The following is an 18,425-nucleotide window of genomic DNA, read 5'->3' as shown; positions in this document are numbered from 1 at the left end:
ACCAAAACCATAGGATTAAATTAAATAGGCCATGTGGTAGAGAGGCATGAGAGCTGAGAGCTTGGCATTGCTCATGTGCCTTTCTGGTCATACTCCTGACTCCAGCCCTGTAGGCCCTTTGCTGTCCTGCCCCAAGCTCCCCCCACCCAGCTCTCCCCTAGATCCTCTCTGCTGCCCTGTAACTGGTGCATCCTGCTTGTTCTCTTGAGTAGGGCTGCACGCTGGGGCTCAGTCCCCTCTTTTCACACTAACACCTGCAGCAGAGAGTTTATCTCGCTTCACGGATCCCTCACCCCTCCACTTCTCATCCTTCTTGTCACTTCTCCATGTTTAATCATCTGTCACCTTTACTCAGTAACAAGGGCTCTTTTGGCCTGCCTGCAGGAACGAGTTTCGTGGTAAGGCTTAGTTCAGAACTTCTGCTCATCATCTCTGCTGCCATCACATGGCCGTTGCCTTTTGCTGCACTTGTAGCAGCCCATTTCCAAGCAGTCAGGAAGACACATGCACACACCCTCAGTAGCCCTTATCTGTTACCGCATGTTTGAGTTCCTTGTTTATTTGCTACCTCCCTTTATTTTGCAACTGACACCTTTAGGTTCCAGTTTGACCTTCTGAAAGAGATGATCTTCCTGAGAGCGTAGGATTTGAGATCACAGATAAGAACGCAGATTTGTCAAACCCAAGGTCCCAACTTGCATAGAAGCCAAATCACTGATGTCACGAATGGAAAACATGCATCTTCTGTAACGCAGCTCATTCAGACAGTGCTTATTGTCAAGATGCGTGTCTGTTCTTTATTATATCTTCTGTGATCTTTAGACATACTTGCTTCTTCTCAGCTCTTACTTACTTTTATTTTCCAAGCTCCACAACATGCTGGATTTTTGGCACAGAGGAAAAGGAGGGAAGCGTTGGAGGGATGTAAAAGGTTTGGCAGCACTTGAATCAAGATTTGTTCATGTGTTTGACCTGTAAATTCTTCGTTCCAAATTTTAAAACATTCAAGGCAACGGTACTGTCTTTCCTCTGACATATACTTGCAGCTCAGTCTTTGGGCCTTCTTCTTCCTCCTGCTTCCAATGAATTTTATATAGAATTTCTTCCCACCTTATTTAATTAAATCCCTCACAAAACAAAAGAAAAATCCACACTTTCCCCATTTTACGTAAACAGAAGGTGACTCAAGCAGCAGTTTGTGAATGCCCACATGGTACATAAATGTGAGAACTGGATTCCAGCATCCATTCTCAGGCTACATCCCTTCCAAGACTCTTCACAGGAGTGACTTTTTTAGATGTCCAGCGTTTCTGCCCCGGAAGTCACTGAGAGTTTTTTGTGGGGCTCAACATCCACGAAAGAAAGTTTAGAACTTTGGGTCTGTTGATCTTCTGATGCCTGGCCCAAGTTGCTGAAAGGGGAGAGGCGACACCAAACAGGGCCCATCAGCACTGTGTTTGCTTGGGCAACTGGAGAGGGAAGCTCTTAGAGTTACTGTCACTGCTGAAAGTGTCAGCCTTTATTCTTTGTATGAAAAGAAAATGTGTCTAAGTAACAGATGTAAAGTGTAAGTAGTGTCAAGGATTATTAAAACCAGAATGTTTCTGACCCAGAAATAAAGGTCAGGAGGGCACCTGTACTCCAACCCAAGACCACCACCTAGGTGGGGTATAGGTAAGTGGTATCTGTGTATCATTTGGATTGTAGCTTGACTCTAAAAACAGACTTATGTGTTTACTTTCTAATTGTCTTATATGCAGAAATTCCTTCTGTTCCTTCAGACGAAGAAGCTCACAAGGCACACAGGGAACCACCAGTCAGTTCAGAAACAGTTATATTGCGGTGAGTCTCTCAAAGGCCCCTTAGAATTTGCCCCCACCCCTGTGTAGCACAGACACCTGATGCTCTCCATTGCTCCTGAGGGACCAAAGATGATGATAAGGAGTAGAAAACTATAATAAAATTACTTAGGCCTGTGTTTCAGTCTATGCCCTCTGGGAGAGGACCCCACTGCAACAGAAGTATTTCTGTCTGTTTAGGACAGTGCTTCCATTAAGCCAAACTTTAAGTAAAGCAGGTGGAGGTTGAGCTTGTTGGAAAGAGAGGTCCTTGCTGTGACAGATCTGTCACTAAGATTTGGATAAGCCATCTCTGGCGCTGTGTTCTTCATTCACTCTTTGTTTCCAAATCCTTGTTCCCTGACAGAGAGAAGAAACCCGCAGACGCGATGGAGAACTTCAAACGCCGACACTCCAAACTGATCAACTCCTGTAAGTACCTTCTGCCCGGAGTGCTGGGGCAGACCCCTCTTCTCCATCATCTCTCACCCTTGGAGTAAGCATGAAGGAGAGGGGCTCCTGCCACATGGTAGCGAGGAGGGAGCGTTAGAGCGTGGTGTTGAAAGCAGAGTCCTGCAGTACACTTGGGCAGCTGGGGAGCTTTGCTTACAGCAGGTGCGTGAGGTGTAATGTGCTCAGTTATCCTAAAATGAGACAGCAACAGTGTTTTCTCCAGACTGAAGCAGAGGGTGAGAAGCTGCTATAGAAGGTATAAATGTATATGCCTCTCTTCACAGCAAGACTGCTGTATCAGGAGTACAGCGATGTGGTTCTGAACAAGGCCATTCAAAGCCAGAAGAGAGTGGATTCTTTCGCAGAGGATATAGAGTCGAGTTTCCCAAGCTCCCCGAGGCTACGGAGGAAAGTGCTGTCTCCCCAGGACTCGTATTTGCAACGCCTGTCAGTCTCATCGAACGCGTCCCTCTGGCAGGACATCCCCATGATACGGGGCAGCAGGATGCTGCTCAATATGTCCCGCGATGAGCAGAAGCTGCAAGAGGTAACGGACGGATGTAACAGGGTAGCTGGGTGGTCTGTAGTCAAGAAAGAGTCCCAGGAAGGGTGGTTAGAGTGGAGAGCAAAATTTCTGATGTGGGAGTGCAGGTGGTTGAATGCAGAGGTCACCTCTACCCACGTAAGCAGTGTGGGGGTGTGGTACCAGTGCTTGCGAAGAAGTACAGTGTTGAAGTTCAGAACTGAAAAGAAAAGGAAGGACAGACTGGCCCATATCAGTAACTTCTTGAAAAGAGACATGGGGAAATTGGAACGAGATAAAACAAGGAATTTTGAGCATGTTCAATGCAAAAGAGAGTATTAAAGTAGAAGACTTCCAGCATTCTCCCACACATAAGCTTATGAGAGATGCTAATAAAACCACAGTGAATTGTAGTTTCTGTGGTAGAGTGTGAGTTTACCAAATTGACCTGTGTGAGCTGCAGGAAGACGTTGGGTTCAGCAAAATGGTACATAGAGAAAGTAGGTAAGGAAAATGAGAAGTGGATGGGAGGACCCAGAGAAAGAGGCGAAAACAACAGCATGGGAAACATGATGGAGAAAAACGTGGGTGATGCAGATGCTGGAGAATTTATGGGAGCATGTAAAACAGGGAACCTAGTGAAAGTGGGGTGAGAGGGAATAAAAAGTAAAATGAGAGCAGGTAGCTATTTTTCTTTTAAGTCATACCACAAGTCTGTCTTCTAAAGAAAGAAAGACTATATATAATGGCATGCTTGCCCTTCATTCCTAAAGCCTCTCTTCTATAATTATGTGCTGCTTCATGTACTGGGAGGTTTTCTTGCTTTGCCTCCGTCTCCTCTCCGTAAGATTTCTCACAGACTTGCATAGCTACTGATGCTGTGCTCCCTTATTTCATCTCTTAAGGCCAAGTTTGAGTTGATAATGTCTGAGGCTTCGTACCTGCGCAGTTTAAACGTGGCAGTGGATCACTTCCAGCGATCAGCGGAGCTCCAGGCGATGCTCACCAATCAAGAGCGTCAGTGGCTTTTCTCCCGCCTGCACGACGTACGTGATGTCAGCGCCAGGTGAGATACGGCCCTTTGCTCCCAGGACTAACACACCCTCTGTGGAGCACAGACACAGCCCGTCGTTTCCATCAATAACATCTCTCGCTCCTCTTCTGCCTGTTGGCTGACCTTCAAGGTAGATACGCACACGTAGCCCATTGTGATTGCGGGCCAACACTGCCCTGAAAGGAGTATTCGCCTTTTTAGGTGACAGGACAATGTAAATCTTGGTGTTAAGTCCCAGATGTAATGGTGCAGTTGTGCACAGAGCTCATTGCAGGAGATCAGAATGATCAAAATGCTACTGTAGCCGTGTGCTATTAGCTTCAACTACAACTAAACTTGACTAACTAGACCTCAGCCCAAACCAAATACAGCTCCTGCCAAATACAAGACAAAAGAAGCAGCTGCACGAGCCCTGACCAAAAAAAAAAAAAAAAAAAGAAAAAAGAGGGGGTGGGGGGGAAGGAAAAGTAAGTTACAGCCATCACTTGACAGAACCTAATGTGAATCAATTGAGCATAAGTCATAAAATGTAGACATGACCCCACATGCAAGGAATCTTGTGTGTTGTAGGATTCTGTTCTGCTTTTCTCCTGCAAGGCTTGGCTACATATATTGCTAAGCTAGTAAGGTTTGCTGCTACCTTTTCTATTTCTACTAGTGGGATTATTCTCGTGATGTCTTAATTTTCAGTTGCTTCCTGACCATGCCTTTAGAAGTATGACCTCTCAAGAACCAGATGTCTTTTGCCTCTGCTTCTTCCTTGCTGATATCTAGCCCTAAATTGTCATTGTACAGGCATTATGCTCTCTCTAGAAATAAAGAGCTGTCTCGCGTTTATATGTGGGCTGTCAGGATTTTAGAGGACTGAGGCCATTCCTGCTTTACTAAATGACACTGGTATTTCCCTCTCCTTTTATGGCACCGCAACCATGTGCTGCAGTTTCCTCTTTGACTTGGAGGAAAAATTTGAGGAGGACATGTTCACCTTCCATGTGTGCGATGTGGCTCTGAAACACGCCCCCGAGTTCCGCAGGGTGTATCTACCATATGTAACAAACCAGACATACCAGGAGCAAACCTTCCAGCGGTTACTGTAAGTTTTCTCATTTGTTGCACCCTTCTCCTCCCTTACTTCCTTGCTGCACCTCGAGTATTCACTCTTTCAAACAATGGGGAATGCTACAGGTACAGGCTGTTGGCCAGTGCTCTCACTACATCCCCAGAAGAACAGCCTGGAACCACCTTCTTCAATTCAGTGGCATTTGGGACAGCAGGACAGAGCTGCTGCAGGCTCCTCTCTCATAGCATTGGAAAGGGAAAGAATAATTAATACCTGATTTTACTGCAGGCTATTCTCTCTGTCTACCCTCTACTGAAGAGAGCAAAAATGACTGTCCTGGATAATGGTTTTCAGTCTGTGGTTTCAGAATACTAAGAAATGGAAAGTGATAATTTCAAAGGAAACTTCCATCCTCAACCATTCTGTGATCAAGAAAAATATGGCTGCTGTCAGTAAGCTTAAACTGGCTATCCAGGAGTCTTTAAAATGGATTGAAAATCCTGGGGCCAACACCATCGGTCTCTCTTGCTTTGGATGGTGGAGTGGAACATCTCTTGCCCTCTTCTTCCATACCCTGTGGCACAACCAAGCATTAAGCAGGCATGGGCCCAGTCCTGAGCAAGGTTTCCTTGCCACTTCTGTGGTGCTTCCCTTTGTAACAGCCCAATTCCAGTGAAGCTACAGTGATTCCAGGAGAAGATGCTGTTCCCAACAGGCTATTCAGGTGCTGTCTCTCGGTGCTGCTGCCTGGGAGAGATCTAGTCTTGCAACTGATTTCCTTCAGGGAAGGCTCAGTTCCACGCAGAAAGGACCTCCAGGATGTTGTCTAGGGCAATATCTACTGGGGCAACAACCTTCTTCCCCATCTCTTCAAGGATATGGGATTGGCTATTCTGGTGGCCAGTGCCACTTGCGTACCATTAGCCTTTTATCTGCTACTGCCAAACATGGAAAACTGGATGGCAGTGGCTGTGTGAGAGAGACATTGCGGGGGAAGGCAGCTCCTCTCAGGATTAGCAAAAGAGGGGAGGCAGCTGTTTCCAGACCCTGAACACAGCCCCTGAATCTGGACTGTTCAGTGTAAGGAAAGAATACAAACCACCACTGTCCCAGTAAAAGGTGCCTACTGATAGAGGGGAATTGAAATATAGATGTTACTTCTGGCTTTTATTCCAGAGGGCTGTGGCAGAAGGAGGAAAGATATAATAACAGTTGTACTGCTGTCCTATAGCTGTTAGAAACCCATACTTGCTCTTCATCAGCAGAGTGGTGCAGTTTCTTGACATCTCTTGCCCTAGGGACAAAACCTGACTGTTGGGAGTACTCCAACACTCACTGAAATCTGAGACTAGGAAGACTATTTATTTGCTCTGATGCCTGGATGGCTTCTTTCTTTACTGCTCCCACAGAAATGGAAATGCAGGGTTCCAGCAAGTCCTGGAGAGACTGGAAAGTGATCCAGTATGCCAGCGCCTCTCACTTAAATCCTTCCTCATCCTCCCTTTCCAGCGCATCACTCGACTCAAACTCCTCCTACAGGTAACTGTTGATTCTCTGCTTTCCTACAGTTTCTCTCAAGCTGATCCTTCTTCGAGTCTGAAAGTCATATAAATCTGTCCTGGCTGGAAGAACTGCACAGAGCCCTTCGTGTTGCATTTGTGCTAAGTTTGGCAAGATGCTTTAAAGCCACTCTGTTGCATATATTGTGAATATGCCTTTGCAAAAACAAACCCGTTTGTCATCGTACAGATGTCTGCTGTGCGTTAGTCCAGCACCATGAGTTGGATTTGATAGCCTGTGTGAGGCAATGCAGTTTGTATACCGGTTAGGACTTTGTTGCAACACTGCTTCAATTGTACTCCAATAAATAATTCAGGGAGCCTTCTCAGAAGACATTGATTTACATTTTATTGAATATTTTGGCTTCCTGCTCGGAAAACAAAGCAAGGGTTCCTTGGCTGACCTCTGGAAGGCAGCCTGGCTCTGCTTTTTGCCCACAACACTGACTAATAGGAGCCTTCCGGACAGGGAACCAGCAGGTCCCTAATGAATTAATTTTGAGCTCTTTCTATGAAATTCTTCTTTTTGATTATTTGAGCCTTTTTTTTAACAGGAGAAAAGGAGTATGAGGCAAAGAACAATTCTGTGCATAAGGCCATTTGTGCTTGGATTAACGGTTGCTTCCTATGCCACGTGACAGTTAATACGATTTAGATTTTCCGGGATGCCAGCTTACCAGTGACATTCTGTATCTCAAATTTCTGGCCTTGTTACCTCCATATCTCATCACCTACCCCTGCTTTAGTTTCCCTTGAGGCTGGCATCTTGGTGTCTCCTTGTTTCTCCTGCCCTTCCCAGATACATATGTCCAGCTTTCCCTGTTTGCATTATGAAAAACATCTTTTCTCACACAGAATATCCTGAAGAGAACTCGGCCTGGCTCTGAGGAGGAAGTGCAAGCAACACAGGCCTACGATGCTCTTGAAAAGGTAAGGCCATCAACCCATTCTGCAGCCCTGCAGAAAGGGATCTGGGGCTTTTGGTTGATGGTACCCTCAACAGGAGTCAGCAAAGTGCCCTGGCAGCCAAAAGGGCCAAGTGCATCCTGGGGTGCATTAAGCACAGTTTAGCTAACTGGTTGATAAAAGTAATTGTCCCACTATACTCAGCATTGGTGTGGCCTCACCTCAAGTACTGTGTGCAGGTTTGGTCTCCACAGTAAGAGAAGGATGTGAAAATATTCGAATGCGTCCAAAGGAGGGCAACAAAGGTGGTGAAAGGACCAGAGGGCAAGACTTACGAGGAGTGGCTGAGAATACTGGGTTGGCTCAGCTTAGAGGAGACTGAGGGGTGACCTCATTGCTGTCTACAACTTCCTTATGAGGTGGAGCAGAGAGGGAGGTGCTGATCTCTCCTCTCTGGATGCAAGGGAATGGCTTAAAGCTGTGTCAGGGGAAGTTCAGATTGGATATTAGGAAAAAGCTCTTCACTGAGAGGGTGGTCAAGCACTGGAACAAACTCCTCAGGAATGTGGTCATGGCTCCAAGCCTGATGGTGTTCAAGAAGCGTTTGGACAACACTCTTGGATGTATGGTTTAACTTCTAGTTTGCCCTGTGTGGAGTCAGGAGTTGGACTCGATGAGCCTCACGGGTCCCTTCCGACTCAGGATATTCTGTGGTTCTCCACAGCCATGTTGCATCACACAGCTGCAGGGCACTGGCACAGCCCAGTGCTTTCCACTGATCCTCACCCTTGTCGAGGGCCTTTGTCACTGATCCTCACGAGTAAAAAATCAGTGTGTTCGTGCAACTCTCCTGCATGTGCAGTGGTAGCTGTGAGCAGAAAACACTAAAGCAGGAGCCAGCTGGGATGCGACTGAACCTGCACCAATCACATTGAGCTACTTTTTTCAGGACTCACTCTTTGTAGTGTCCTAAACACCATTCCCCCTTTGTGTTCCTTACCCTTGCTTCTAATTAGTGATCAACTCCCACCCTAGCCCCACAAGAAAATCTTGCTTTAAAAAAAAAAGAAAGGCATGGCAAGACAGTACTGTGTTGCATCCCTTCCTCTATCCTGCTTATTACAGAGAAAAGATTTAAAGTTTTCTGGGACAGCTTGTTATCTAAAATTTGTACAGCAGCGTCAGGTAGACTTGTTCCTAGCTAGCTCCTGTTCTGTCTAGTGATGATTTGACCTTCTTGGAGTGTCACTCCCTTCCTTACAATCTCTCCCCTATTCTCCACCACAAACCTAAAGACCAGTTCAACATGATGCCTACTTCCTTAAAGCTCTTAGGTCTGCACCTGAATGCTGCACAGCAACCAGAGCTCTGCAGTCTGAGGTGGGTGGGCAGGATGTCATACACTGAAATCCTTAGACTCCAGCTCTGTTCAAGCCAGGGTTATCTCCATAACACTGTTATGCAGCTGCCCTGTACCGCCTCAGGCGGCTGCATAGGCACCTTACAGGCTGAAGTACCTCTGTTTTGTTGCGCCCTGTCCTCACACGTGCTGGCAACAAGCTCTGAGTTGTGGAAAATTTGGGCTGATTTTTATCTAATCAGCCTCCTGTGTTTATGGTGGAGCTTCTAGTAAGAGCTGCTTCCAAATGACCAGCAATTCAACCTTTGTCACCTGAGAGATATCTCTGGTATCCCCCCCAGTATCCCAAAGTTAAAAAAAAATACTTATCACAGAGACTTCAACTAAAGAATACCTTCCTTAAGAAAGAATAATGATCATTATAGGTATGGAGAAGTTTAGTACACTCACCTGGAAAAATACTTTTGCAGGAGGGTGCCTAAGGAATTGTCACACTGACTCTTGAGGGGCTCCTGAGAGTAACACTGATCCCACCAGGCAGTTCTGCTCCCACCTCATTGATCATCTGTTTTCCTCTGCAGCTCATCAAGGATTGCAATGAAAATGTCCAGCGCATGAAGAGCACTGAAGAGCTGATCTACCTCAGCCAGAAGATTGAATTTGAGTGCAAGGTGAGTTCGTCCATTCTCTGGGCCTTGCTCTAGCCTAACATATTGTCTCTCTTTCCTCACAGAGTCACTTGCGCTACTTTTTGTTCTCCTCTCCAATATACACAAGAACCTTTGAACCAGAACACAGGTCAGCTCCTCATCACTGCTTTCCTTGCCCAATTGTTTGTGTCAGCCTTCAGCTGAAGGTGCCTACCATGACTTAATCCTGTCCAGCCGAAGAGATGAAAGCACACTTCCTCTAGAGAAAGGCAAAAATGCAAATCCGAAACTCATGGGTACAGATTTCCTTGTACATACTTGACGTAAATGTTCATTTCTGTCTTGCAGATATTCCCACTCATCTCACAGTCGAGGCGACTTGTGAAGTGTGGGGAGTTGACAGCACTGGACTTCAGCACCCTGAGTCCAAAATGGAAAGTCACCACCCGTCCCATCTACCTACATCTTTTCAATGACTGTCTGCTCCTGTCTCGGCCGAAGGAGTGAGTGCTTCAACACAATTCTTGCTGCCCCTTCTAAAATACCTGTCTCTTTCTGGGTCTGTGCTTTGGTGAAAGAGTCCTTTCCCTCTGCCTGCCAGCAAGTGGCAGCATTTGTCAAGTCACTCTCCTAACCCAACATTATGTGAGTATCATGCAAGTATGTGGAATCTGATAGTCCCAACTTAATTACAACGTATGATAATATAACAAGATATCTTCTGCTCCCTAGTGCAACACTTCTATCCTGCCTTTCCATGTCTATAATGTGAAACACTTTAATAACAACCATTTATTCTAGTTCTGCTTGGTAAATAATTTCTTCCTAAAGGATAGTGTGAAGATTAGTGAATGTGCAAATCACTGGTTTGTCAAGAAGCTAAGAGGTTTTTTTTTGGGGGGGGGGGGGGGGTTTAAGCTGTAAGCTATCAAATAAAATTCTGACAGGACATAGCTTAGTATTTCTACCCTTTTCATTAAGTCCACTCTCTCTTCTCTGGCCTTCTGAGACTTCTAGCAACAACAAAGCTTAAGGTGCCTGGAGCAGATGAAGACTCATTAAAAGCTTTTTGCTTTCCTGACATCAGAAAACAACACGGACTCACTTTGTAACCCTCATCACCTTAAAACTCACAACTTGTTTTGTTCCTCCTCTTTACCTGCAGGGGTGGACGTTTTGTTGTGTTTGATCATGCTGCTTTCTCGGATGTGCGTGGGGAGAAGTGCGAGATGAAACTACATGGAACAAACAAAAATGTTTTCCGTCTCTTTCTACTTCAGAATTACCAGGGAAAGAGAGTGGAGTTTTTGTTCCGTACAGAGACACAGTAAGAGCTCAAGGTTACCCTCAGTATATCCTGTTACCATAGCCAGACACCTCCCAGGAGCCTGATGGTTGTCCCTCAGCTACCTAAATGCTGAAATATCAAATGCAGCTGCTGAGCAGAGGACTTGAAACACATCCTCTTGCCATAACAAGCCCCTAATGAACCACCTTGCTGCTCTCTCATCATAGCTGCTTGTATGATACTACCGTGTTATGTCATACCATCAGCCTCCAAAAACGGGAGGTTTTGCCCTTTCCCATCCCCTTCTCCACTTCCACTTTCTCTGCTTCCCCTAAGTACCCCCTCCCAAACCCCTCCTGTTGTGGTTCAAACCCAGCCAGTGGCCAAACACCATGCAGCTGCTCACTCACCCTCCCCCAGCCCAGGGAAGGGGGGAGAGAGTTGGAGGGATAAGGGTAAGGAGACTCATAGGTTGAGATAAAAACAATTTAATAATTGAAATAAAATAAAATAATAATAATAGTAATAATAGAAGATACAAACAGGTAATGCACAGTGTGATTGCTCACCACCCACTGACCGATACCCAGCCCGTTCCCGGGTAGTGATCCCAGAGAAGAGAGAATCCTGAAACCACAATCCCAGAAGTGATAGTGAACTTCCTGGTCGACCCTCATCTATATACTGAGCATGATGTTATATGATGTGGAATATTGTTTTGGCTCTGCTCCCTCCCAGCTTCTTGTGTACCTGCACACTAGCAGGACATGGGAAGTTGAAGAGTCCTTGATTCCTTAGCAACAACTAAAACGAGTACATTATCAACATTCTTCTCATATCAAATCCCATACTGAATCAAAACACAGCACTATTCTAGCTACTAAGAAGGAAGAAAAAAAATTATCTCTATCCTGGCCGAAACCAGGACACCCTCCTGTGATCAAACCTGCATGCGCATGCCCCCATTCCCGTCATCAGACTGCTATCCCTCATAGTGAATCCTGACACCTCTCTGGTGATGTTTTCCAGCAGCGAGAAGCTGAGGTGGATCTCTGCTTTGGCTCCTCCACGAGGAGAGCTGGACCTCCTGGAATGCCCTGGTGAGACTGCTCTGCTGCTACAGCGATGGGGGTGGGCTGGCTCAGAGGAGTTGGAGTCACTGTGAGGTGGAACATCCTAGAATGATTCCAAGGCAGAATACTGGCCTTTTTGTAAATAAAGATACTCATGGGCTTTCAGTGCCAGGTTCTGCCAGTTACTTTACCTATTTTTACTCCTCGTATTAGGTAGAAGACCTGTAGTCTCCCTTCTAGTTCTCTGCTCTTTAGTGTTTGGGCAGTTCCTTATCCCCTGTCTCCTCAGGGGCCGGTGCACACAGGTTTACTGTTGCTTTTTTAGTATATCATTGTGATCTTTCCTCCCCTTTAGATGCACCACAGGTTCAATGCATAAAGACTTACAAGGCTCGGGAAAACGATGAGCTGGCTTTGGAGAAAGCAGATATCATCATGGTTATGCAGTACAGCAACGATGGTGAGCAGAACGAACAATGGCTATCTTAAATTATGGGTAGGGAGTTACTCTAGTAGTGTAAAGCTTTAACAACGCCGTCAGGCTTCAGCAGGAGCCTCTCATCCCTGATTGTTGGGTTGAGAGGATGAGGAGACTCTTCATCTTTGTTAAGACACTTTATTTGGAAGCTGAAAGGGGATCTTTTTTCTCTGATCTTAGGGCCTTGTTGGAGGGGGCTTTTCGGGAAGAATGAAAAAATGTTTGACTATTTGGCCTCATGCTGTGCTTTTCCCCGCACTGCAGGATGGATTGAAGGAGTCAAACTTTCAGACCGGGAGAGAGGCTGGTTCCCCTCAGAACACGTGGAACTCATCTCCAGCAAACATGCACGGCAGAAGAACCTGAAGGAGGAACAACGTGTGAAGAACGCCAAGCAGCAGGTCTTCTGCAAGAAATAAGACTCTTACTTTGTTTGGACCTGTACAGTCTCCCTGCCACGGGGAAACCATCTTTTTTCTATAGTGCCTCAGAAGAAAACGCCTCTGCAAAGAGCATAATACAGCACTTTGACAGAACCAGGTGCTTTTTGCCAAAGAAAGCGGGAATTCAATCAGGAAAAATCATTCATTTCCTCTGTGTCACCAGGACTACAGCAGCAGTAGGAGGAAAAAACAGTTGCATGTATTGCTTGCTTTGTGGTAGTAGGGAGGGACTTTAATCGGTCAGAGGTCTGGGATCTGGACTTCTGAAAATGTATTCCTGGTTTTGCCACTGACAAGTTGCAGGACGTTGGGCAAGTCACTTCAGAATTCTGCCTCAGTTTTCCCATCTGTGAAATGGGGGTAAGCTTACCTACCTCACTGGATATTGTGAGGCTAAATTCACTAGTATTAGCATACTAAGAGCTTTGAGTTCCTGAGAAGGAAGGTGCTAAGTGCAAAGCACAGTAGAGTTGAGGAGAGTTTTCCATTTGAATATCCTCTTGATGGTATTGATCTCCATAGTGTAATTTCCATTTAGAACAATTTATCTATTTGATCGTGCAAGTCTACTGGTTTTTAGATAGGCAAATATTTCATTGTACCTAAATCTAACTCAGTCTCTGCATACTCTTAAGGGTCCTTGACAGCATTCGAAAATCCACTGGAGTTAAGCAAAGTTTTCAGAAGCCACTGTGATGATTTCTCCCACCTTAAGAGGTATCAAGCTGAAGAATCTGTTTCACAAAGGTCACCTCTTTTCTGAACAAGTGTCCCAATAAGCCATCTTGCCTCCCACTCAAAGTAGAACAGTGACTTTGAGAAAGATTTTTATTACGTGTTGGTACATGCCCTGTACAAAATAACCATGACTAGGCATATGCAATGAAGTGGCACTTTCCTGCTGCTCTTAATCTGATAGCTGATGTGGTATTGCATGCACCATTTTGCACACTTATAGAAAACACTGAGATATTTAGCCACTGTAGATAAAGTCAAAATATGTACCAGGGACTTTGTTCTTTTTTAGAACTCTCTGGTTTCAAGTCCAGTTTACATGCAGTCCTGCTTTTGTGCAGAACCTGTCTATTTGAGGATATGCCTTCAACTGTAAAATACTGTTTCTGTGTTAAAGTGTTTGCGTTCAGTTCAGTCAATGCAAGATCAAGTATAAGAATCAATACACCAAAGAAAGCAATGTGTAGCCTTCTTGCATTTAATATATTTGAAGAATTAGTTATCTTCATTTCTCCAGCTTTCTGTCTCTGTAACGTTCTGCCTTTAATTCCCATTTATGTTGTACCTAGTATAGCTTATTACAGCCTATTTATATCAATAATTTTAGCTGGATTAAAAAAAAAAAAAAGTTGCTTTTAGTCCTAATAAACTCATGCACTTCTCCAGTTAAACAACTTTCTGCTTTCCTTGTTACTTAGGTTTTCGTCTCAGATGTAAGTAGCTTAATATTTACTGAATATATATTCGGTATCTTCATTATTTTCCATATAACTCTCCTTTCTGAGTGAATATTACTTAAGAGGCAGTGAAGAAGTCTTGCTTTACCAGCCCTACCTTAAGATTCTTCAGGGCGTTATCACCAGCTCTGAAGGGACAGCTGCTGCAGGTTCCATAGTGGTGTTAGTCATCAGTATCTCAAGGTGAGCTAAAGGGATGACCACAGAAGATGGGAGTCCAGTCCCCTATACCAGTAAGACAGGATCCAATTATTAGATTGTCTTTTAATCTGTGCTCCAGACTACAATCTGCCTACACCTTTTTTCCCCTAGAAGAACTGAAGCTGGTCCCTAGCTAAGAACAAAAGCAAAGCCCTACCTCAAACTAAAATAAGTGGCATAAGAAGAGATATAATCCTCAACAAGACCCATGAATGTTCAGAGATCCAAAATACCTGCTTGTCCCAGGCTGTCATGAATTTATGCAATACATAAGTCATCAGGATCACCAGTCTCTCAACCGGGATACAGAGCACTGCCATGGGATCAGTTCAGTACGTGCCCGTGTCAGGTTGTCTTACGCAGGTGCTCTGAGGCATCCCCTATCCAGATCAGCTTCATCCTTGCTACTCGTGTCACGAGGAGGCAGGCCATTCTGAATCAGAAGTCATGTTAAACATATTAAAAGTCAAGAATTCTTTACTCTTTTAACTTCTGCCCTCAAAAACATGCAGGCGTGTTGTTCATTAGAGTCTCCCAAGGTGGTTTCCATGTTAAATTCTGTACGTTCTTGTTAAAATTCTTGTTAAGATAGGAAACTTCCAGGGGCTGACAGGACTCCTACACTGTTTAACTAGTGGAATCAAAGGTTAACTTCTCCCTGTCACAGGTCCAGCCTTTATTTCCTGTTGTCAGGTTTTTGTATGTTAAGAAACATTTTAAAGGTCAGGTTCTAAGAATAAGTGCTTATACCCTGGGTTTACTTCAATTTCTTACATTTCAGATAGGCCTCACTATTCATTAGCCCCAGCACCATCCTGCCACCAAAATCCATAAACACATCTGCACTGATTACTTCATGGTTTTTGAAACTGATTAACATCATCTTGGTTTGTACAAACTTAATCAAACTAGTACCATATCATTTACTTCAGCACATTCAAGAGGCAGAAATCAAATTGACAGAACATCCACTGCATCCTATTACAGTCTTAATTATGAGTCAGGATCTTGCCCTACATTATCTAATGTGGATAACCTGACTTTCCAGAAAATCAGTATTAAACAAATAGAAATGCAGAGTTTGTCAGCCAAGTCCCTCTACTTTTCTAGTATGATCCCCAAAGAAGGTCCACAGAATAGGAACACTGTATGTGAGATGCCAGTGTATCTTAAAAGCCAGCTGTAAATTGAAGCGTGAAGAAACCATCATCTTCCACAGAAACCTGTAGAGACTGATACACAGTGTATCTGGACAAAAGAAATACAGTATTTCTACAAGTTATTAAGTAATTCTATGAGTTACACTATTTTGTTTTTTGGTAAGAACAGCAGTGAAATACAAGAATGAACTACATTTTAAAAGTTTTCTTGAGAATCTGAGAAATTCATGGTTTATGTCTGAAAATCAAATATTATGACTGCTGTCATTTCTTCATATAAAAAAGCATATATAAAAATATATATGTGGCTCTATAAAAAAGGTCAGAGTCCTGGCAACCTATGTTGGTCCCTCCTAAAGGAAAATAAATGAAAGAATTCTCCACAGTTCTTATTCCCTTTCACAATACTAGAAAAGTCTGACATTAGGACCAGAGTTCAGTAAATAAACACAACCTTGCTCAGAGAGAGGAACCTCTAAAGTACACAGTGATTTTTATCTAATATTGAAGAGGTCCCATCCCCTCTAAGATCGGAGTTGTGTTTTGTCAGCTGAATGCTGCTAACAAATTAAATGCCATTTTAGCCGCAATAGCATTCCAGCCAGCATGTCTTGCATTTGGTGGCTGAACCAGGTGCACTGTTAGACTAATTACAGTCTCCAAAATGTTGGCACACAAGTTTCAGGTTACATTCATTTAACATAATGAAACTGCTCTCAGGTGAAAGCCTCTGCAGAAGCAGGACATTGGATGCTGGAGCAAATCTTGAAACAAAGACAGGGCATATGGGGAAATGCAATGAGTTACTGAGCCAAAAAAACAAGATGAGGATGAAGGATGTTCTGTCTTGGTGCAGCAGACCGCAATTAAGCCAATGACATTCTTCAAGCAAGCACTGTCTTTGCTGTTTGCAGACACGCAAGTCGCTTTTACAGCTGGTGGTGCTTCACTTGGAGGTCAGAGAAGCTGTAGACAGGGGACACGAGAGCAGAGGGCTTGGTTTCTGGAACCATCATGACTGAAGTTGCAGCACAGGTCTCTCCATCAACTGTACGGGAGAAGAAGGAAGTCAGAAAAGCCAGGCTTGGTTCGCTCCTGCCCTTCCTCTTGCATAGAGACCTGCAATCACACAAAGCTGGTTTAAATGTTACCTGAGCAGATGACAACACTTGTAGTAGTGTGCCATCACTAACTGCCTGGTACCACTCTGTTAGGAGCCTTGTTTATTCTAAGCATTGTTAAGTATAGAAAGGACACAAAATTATAGCACCTGAAAGTCACGAAGTACCATTTATTTCTTGGAAACAGTAGTTTATGGAGAACCAGAAGCACTGCTAAACAACTGCAGCCAGAGCACGTTAAAAAAAAAAAAAAATGAATCTGTCTTCCTGCCAGCCCACAAGGAAAGATAATGAGGCTCCTCTCACGCATATTACACCATCCAGTTCTGTAACATCTGGGTTTCCAAGGTGTGCTATCAGCGACATCGCAGCCCGCTCCTGACGGGAGAGCTGCCGAAGCAGAGTCTTCCAGGTGCGCCAAGAACCCCTCTGAACCCTGCGTGAGGGGACCCGGCTTCTCCCCGCTCGGAGACCGGCTCCCTGGCTCCCCACAGCCGCGCTGCGAGGGACGACAGCCGCCTCCGGCCCGCGGGAGATGGCTCCCCGCCTGCCCGGGCGGCCGAGGTAGGTTGGTCAGGTAACCTCTGCCCGGGGAGGGGGGGGTGTCTCATGGCGGCCCAGGTGGCCTTGATGAGCCGGGCCGGGGCTGGCGGCCGCAGCCCGCACGGCGCCCGCCGCCGAGGCGGGGCATTAACCGGGCCGGGCCGGACGTGCCGCCGCTGAGCCGGCATGGACGGGGCGGGCACGGAGGAGCGGGAGCCCAAAGGGCTGGGTAAGGGCTGCGCCGGGGCGCCGGCTCTCATTAATGACCGGGGGGGAGGCACCCGGCAATGAGCCTAATGAGCAGCCCCGGTGGAGGATAACGACTCTGTCGCCTCCTCCAGGCTGTTATCCGCGCGGGCTGTGGCGGCGAGGGGAGGCAGGGGCTAATGGCCACCGGCCCTCGCTGCCTCGGGCAGGTGGGCCCGCGCTACCCTGGTCCTGAGGGGGAAGCCGCCATTTTGCCCGGAGCGCCTTAGGGGACTTGGGGCAAGGGGCTGGTGCTCGGCCCGGTGCCCTCATCTCACCTGGCTTGTGAAAGCGCCCAGCAAGCTGGCGTGAGGGTTAGGGGCAGGTGGTTTTCACTTTGTATCACACTGAGGGGTTCCCGCTGCCCCTGGGTTTCTAGGCTGCTGGCACTGACCACCTTCACCCACTGTCTGGTTTCCTATTCCTTCTCTGAGCTTGCCTGGGTGGACATGCGAAGCTGATGTTTCTCCCTGTACATGCGTTCAGGTTGCTTTGTACCAAACGCTCGAAGCAACCTTCAAAATCTTGCTGTTGCTGTGCAAGTGGTTGCCTTGTTCCCAGAAATGTCTAAGGAGGCAGTTGTGAGAAGAAAAGGAGGACTTTGCCTCTTGCTTGTGCACCTTCAGCAGCTCAGGTGTTCCAGACTCTATATGTATGATGTTCCTAGTCAGTTAAAATCCCTTCTGTTTAAGGTTATGTTTATCTAAAACTGGGACAAAGTGATGATCAATCTGGTCTCTTGTCATATGAACAATGGGAAGAAAGGACTGGGTTGTCAACTCCCTAATTGTTACTATGAAGGCCTGTCTTTCTCTCCAAACTTTATTTTCATTTCATGTCTTCTCTTTGTCAGTCCCAAGTTGTTGTCAGGCCTCTGCTATATGTTTTAAAAATAGACACCACCATCTAGGTTTTTCTTGGAGAAATATTCCTGTAGATGCTATAAACCCCAGGTGTCAATGTCTTTCTCTGCTGGAGGTACAAGGTATATGTATGC

At 45.5% G+C, this 18,425-nt stretch overlaps 1 protein-coding gene across 2 annotated transcripts in view; it reads left to right on the top strand.

The window, feature by feature from the left end:
• The window catches only part of ARHGEF5 (Rho guanine nucleotide exchange factor 5), a 36,988-nt gene extending 22,894 nt beyond the window's left edge, over window positions 1–14,094 (top strand). For both annotated transcript variants that reach the window (XM_074872048.1, XM_074872047.1), the window contains exons 3-15: window positions 1,761–1,842; window positions 2,206–2,270; window positions 2,576–2,838; window positions 3,720–3,880; window positions 4,809–4,961; window positions 6,338–6,467; window positions 7,343–7,417; window positions 9,335–9,424; window positions 9,752–9,906; window positions 10,569–10,730; window positions 11,721–11,791; window positions 12,120–12,224; window positions 12,507–14,094. In XM_074872048.1, coding sequence (XP_074728149.1) covers window positions 1,761–1,842; window positions 2,206–2,270; window positions 2,576–2,838; window positions 3,720–3,880; window positions 4,809–4,961; window positions 6,338–6,467; window positions 7,343–7,417; window positions 9,335–9,424; window positions 9,752–9,906; window positions 10,569–10,730; window positions 11,721–11,791; window positions 12,120–12,224; window positions 12,507–12,661 — 1,667 coding nt within the window. In that variant the 3' untranslated portion in view covers window positions 12,662–14,094. The remainder of the gene's footprint in view (window positions 1–1,760; window positions 1,843–2,205; window positions 2,271–2,575; window positions 2,839–3,719; window positions 3,881–4,808; window positions 4,962–6,337; window positions 6,468–7,342; window positions 7,418–9,334; window positions 9,425–9,751; window positions 9,907–10,568; window positions 10,731–11,720; window positions 11,792–12,119; window positions 12,225–12,506) is intronic.
• Window positions 14,095–18,425: the final 4,331 nt, after the last annotated feature.

This window comes from Strix uralensis, chromosome 5 (assembly GCF_047716275.1).
Source record: "Strix uralensis isolate ZFMK-TIS-50842 chromosome 5, bStrUra1, whole genome shotgun sequence".
NCBI classification, from domain to species: Eukaryota; Metazoa; Chordata; class Aves; order Strigiformes; family Strigidae; genus Strix; species Strix uralensis.
Note: the sequence above shows the minus strand (reverse complement) of the source record. Positions and strands in the feature narration are given on the sequence as shown.